Source organism: Ipomoea triloba, chromosome 12 (genome assembly GCF_003576645.1).
Source record: "Ipomoea triloba cultivar NCNSP0323 chromosome 12, ASM357664v1".
NCBI lineage: Eukaryota > Viridiplantae > Streptophyta > Magnoliopsida > Solanales > Convolvulaceae > Ipomoea > Ipomoea triloba.
The window spans coordinates 728,341-731,536 of record NC_044927.1 but is presented as its reverse complement, the minus strand read 5'-3'; the positions used below and the strand labels follow the sequence as shown (position 1 = coordinate 731,536).

Below are 3,196 nucleotides of genomic sequence, written 5' to 3'. Positions count from 1 at the left end.
TTTTTTTTTTTTTTTTTTTTTTTGGGGGGGGGGGAATCTGTACGATATATTTCAACTGCAAACATGATCTTTATTAAAGATGACTTGAACCAGTCATACCCCTTAGATTTTCCTATAAGACCAAATACAAAGATTCAAAGCATCAACCATGGACTGTTAAAAGGCTCAGATGTAGACAGCTAACCTCACTAAAATACTATCTGTGCAAGAGTAAAGCATAAGGCTGACGTGCTGTAATTATTACCTTTTGTATCTATAGTATTCCTCTCGAGCTATACGGAGATGGCGCCTAAGAGTTGCCATTGATTTCTCATCTGTATCATAATCCATGTCATTTTCACCCAATCTACCCCCTTGCGGTTTGAAAGATGGATCTTCTCGGAACTACAGAATGCCAGAACGGTATATCAAAATTACCCACATATATAAAATGACAGCAGAGGAACAACTTTTGGTTAAATCAATATCTAAGCCACAGAAGTACCAGTCGAACTATCATATTGTCAATGACATCCATACAAGGCCGCAAAGGATCACGTCTAGACATCTGCTTTGACGTTGCCTGAGCAACCTAAAAATATTCACCATACCGAGTAAATAAAATGAGAGAAGTATCCCAGTTAACTAATACCATAATTAACTTTATATGCAAACATCATATAAAGAAATCTATTTGCTGCATTTAGCAGGAAACAGAAGAGATATTAACAGATGGAGAAAATTCTCAACACTCTGTATGTCCAAACCAGTTCATTCTCCTAAAGGAGAAACCAAGCTTAAGTGCATGTGCATCTGTAGCAACTCAATGATCACGCAAAAAATTTGCATCTAATATATGCACGAGTCTATGAGATATCAGAAAATCCAGCAGTTTATCATTCATAGACCAATTTATAGCCAACTGTTGTAGGAAATGCTTACTACTATGGTATTTGATAACTCTTGGTGGGCATCATCAAGTTTCACAGCCATTTTGGCAACTTTATGTGAAAGCACCTTCTGCCGAGTGGTCCAATCAGCATTTCTCCAAAGGCTTTTAGGAATTTCACTTAAACCGAAACCAAGAAGAAATGCACCAGTGACCAGTCCAAAAGTATTGGAGCATGCCATAGCAAAACCTAGTAGCTTTACACCCCTATCAGAGAAAAATGTTGCAGATAAATAAGAAAATAAACAATTCCCATATTGAAATATAAACGAGGACAATTTATTGAATCTTGAGAAAAGGAAATCATATAATTATCAATCACAAACAAACAAAATACAATTTTATCAGGTTTTATTTGTTTCAGAAAGAAAGGAATAATATAAGGGGAGGAAACAGAGCAAAAGGTTCAAACTCCAAAAATGGAATTCTGATTGTCTTATTTGGACAAACAGAGCAGGAAAAACAACACATGCCTCTCCCTCCCATTCCATTCTGCCCCTTTCTTTCCTGTATCTTTTTATTGAAAGCCCCCTTTCATAGTTTCATCATCATCATAATTCTAATAAATCGGCTTCCTAAAAGAAATTCCAAAATAAATGTAAATACAATACTATGCCACCTCAACCATCCTCCCAAAAAAAAAAAAAAAAAACTCTCTTTTCAAACTTCATACAAATAGATTCCAGATTAGCTGTGCCTCAAGAACACTTAATGTTGAGTCATTGCTATACTTCATAAAAACAAGGATTATGCAGGTTCAGCACACTAGAAATGTTACCATCATAATCTCAGCTGTCTTTGTGAGGTTGCAATAACATTTTCTCACTAGCTAACAAATTGTCCATCAGTGACAAAAATAGCATCTACCACAGACCCACAAAAACTTAAATTTAAACCATGCCTCAAATTCATGTGAACTTAATTCCTTTTTAATCAGTATACTATAATTTCATGCCAACTGAACAGAACACATATTTATGGTACCCTAAATCATGCACAGGAAGAACAAGTATATGCAAAGATGTAAAAACAGTTCAGGGAACAAGAACAAACCTAATTTTCTGCATACTAATTAGGAGAATAAGCCCAAAAAGACCAATGGAGCCCACAATTAAATAGAACACCAAATTTACATGTATGCTCGTCTTCAGTCTTTCTACTAAAGAAAAGTCTCCAGCATCTTCAAAACCCTGAATAAGCGGAACCACAAGCCTGTTCAAAGTAAAATGAATAAAAATAATTCATACCATTACACAAGTAATTGAGATAGAGGAGAAGGTTTAGTTGCAATGCATTTAAAACCTGCAAAATGAACTTTATTCAGCTGAACACTTTGTGGATATCAAGAAAATATTGAATAAGAATGATTATGATTTGGCATCAACTAAACTATGAGACTCTTTAGGATTTTTACTACTCTAATTGAATATTAATTTAAAGCACTCATCTCGAACCTTTTATTCTAACCAAGAAGCATAGAACAACATATGCCACAACGTAAGAATCAGAGAATTAAGGTGAAAATGTAAACTGCATAGCAATCATACAACATTGATTTATCTCCAGACAACAAGCAGGAAATAACAATTAAAGGGTAGGAAGTGCATAGGTTTACCCATGGCATACATACCATGTGAGTAGAAATGTACTCCAATATGACCAGATCCAGAAGAATGAGATGCCTCCTTTATCATGTCCAATTATTGTCTAGATGAAGGAGAAAAAAAAAAAGGAACATCAAAAGAACAGCCTTTAGATTTTTTAAGATAATGAGAAGCAAAAGAAACTATTATGATTTACACAAAAGAGTAGTCTAACTACTGATAGACATTGTGAGATACAGAAATAACACTGCGGTCAGATACTGAGAAGGAAGGTAACTAACAAGTAACAAAAATATTATGAGCCAAATGGAAAGAAAATAGAGACTAAATTTCATGTAACATGTAATTTTAATTTTTTTTTACTTTGGAATTTGGATACATGTATACAACTATACATTCTTTGAAAATTTTTCCTATAGGCTGACAAGTTTTACAGTGGTCAACTAGTGACCACATACCTTGCTGGTGAGTAATCAAGGGGAGCCATTGTTCATGGACCTACAATTGCCCATCAAGGGAGACATCACAAGAAGTAAGTTGGTAGTTCTTAAGAATACTCCAAAATACTAACTTCCTTCCCACATATAAGTTGTGAAAAAGTATACATGAATGATTTGAAAAAAAAAAAAAAAAAAAAAAAAAAAAAAAAAAAAAAAAAAAAAAA

The 3,196-nt window shown here is 34.0% G+C and overlaps 1 protein-coding gene across 1 annotated transcript in view; it reads right to left on the bottom strand.

Annotated features, from left to right (window-relative positions):
• Positions 1–3,196, bottom strand: part of LOC115999237 (LMBR1 domain-containing protein 2 homolog A-like) — a 9,179-nt gene that overhangs the window by 3,975 nt on the left and 2,008 nt on the right. Inside the window, exons 2-6 of the mRNA XM_031239076.1 lie at positions 2,559–2,635; positions 1,982–2,140; positions 922–1,135; positions 485–571; positions 245–384 (exon numbers count right to left, since the gene is read on the bottom strand). Of these exons, the coding sequence (XP_031094936.1) occupies positions 245–384; positions 485–571; positions 922–1,135; positions 1,982–2,140; positions 2,559–2,635 (677 nt within the window). The remainder of the gene's footprint in view (positions 1–244; positions 385–484; positions 572–921; positions 1,136–1,981; positions 2,141–2,558; positions 2,636–3,196) is intronic.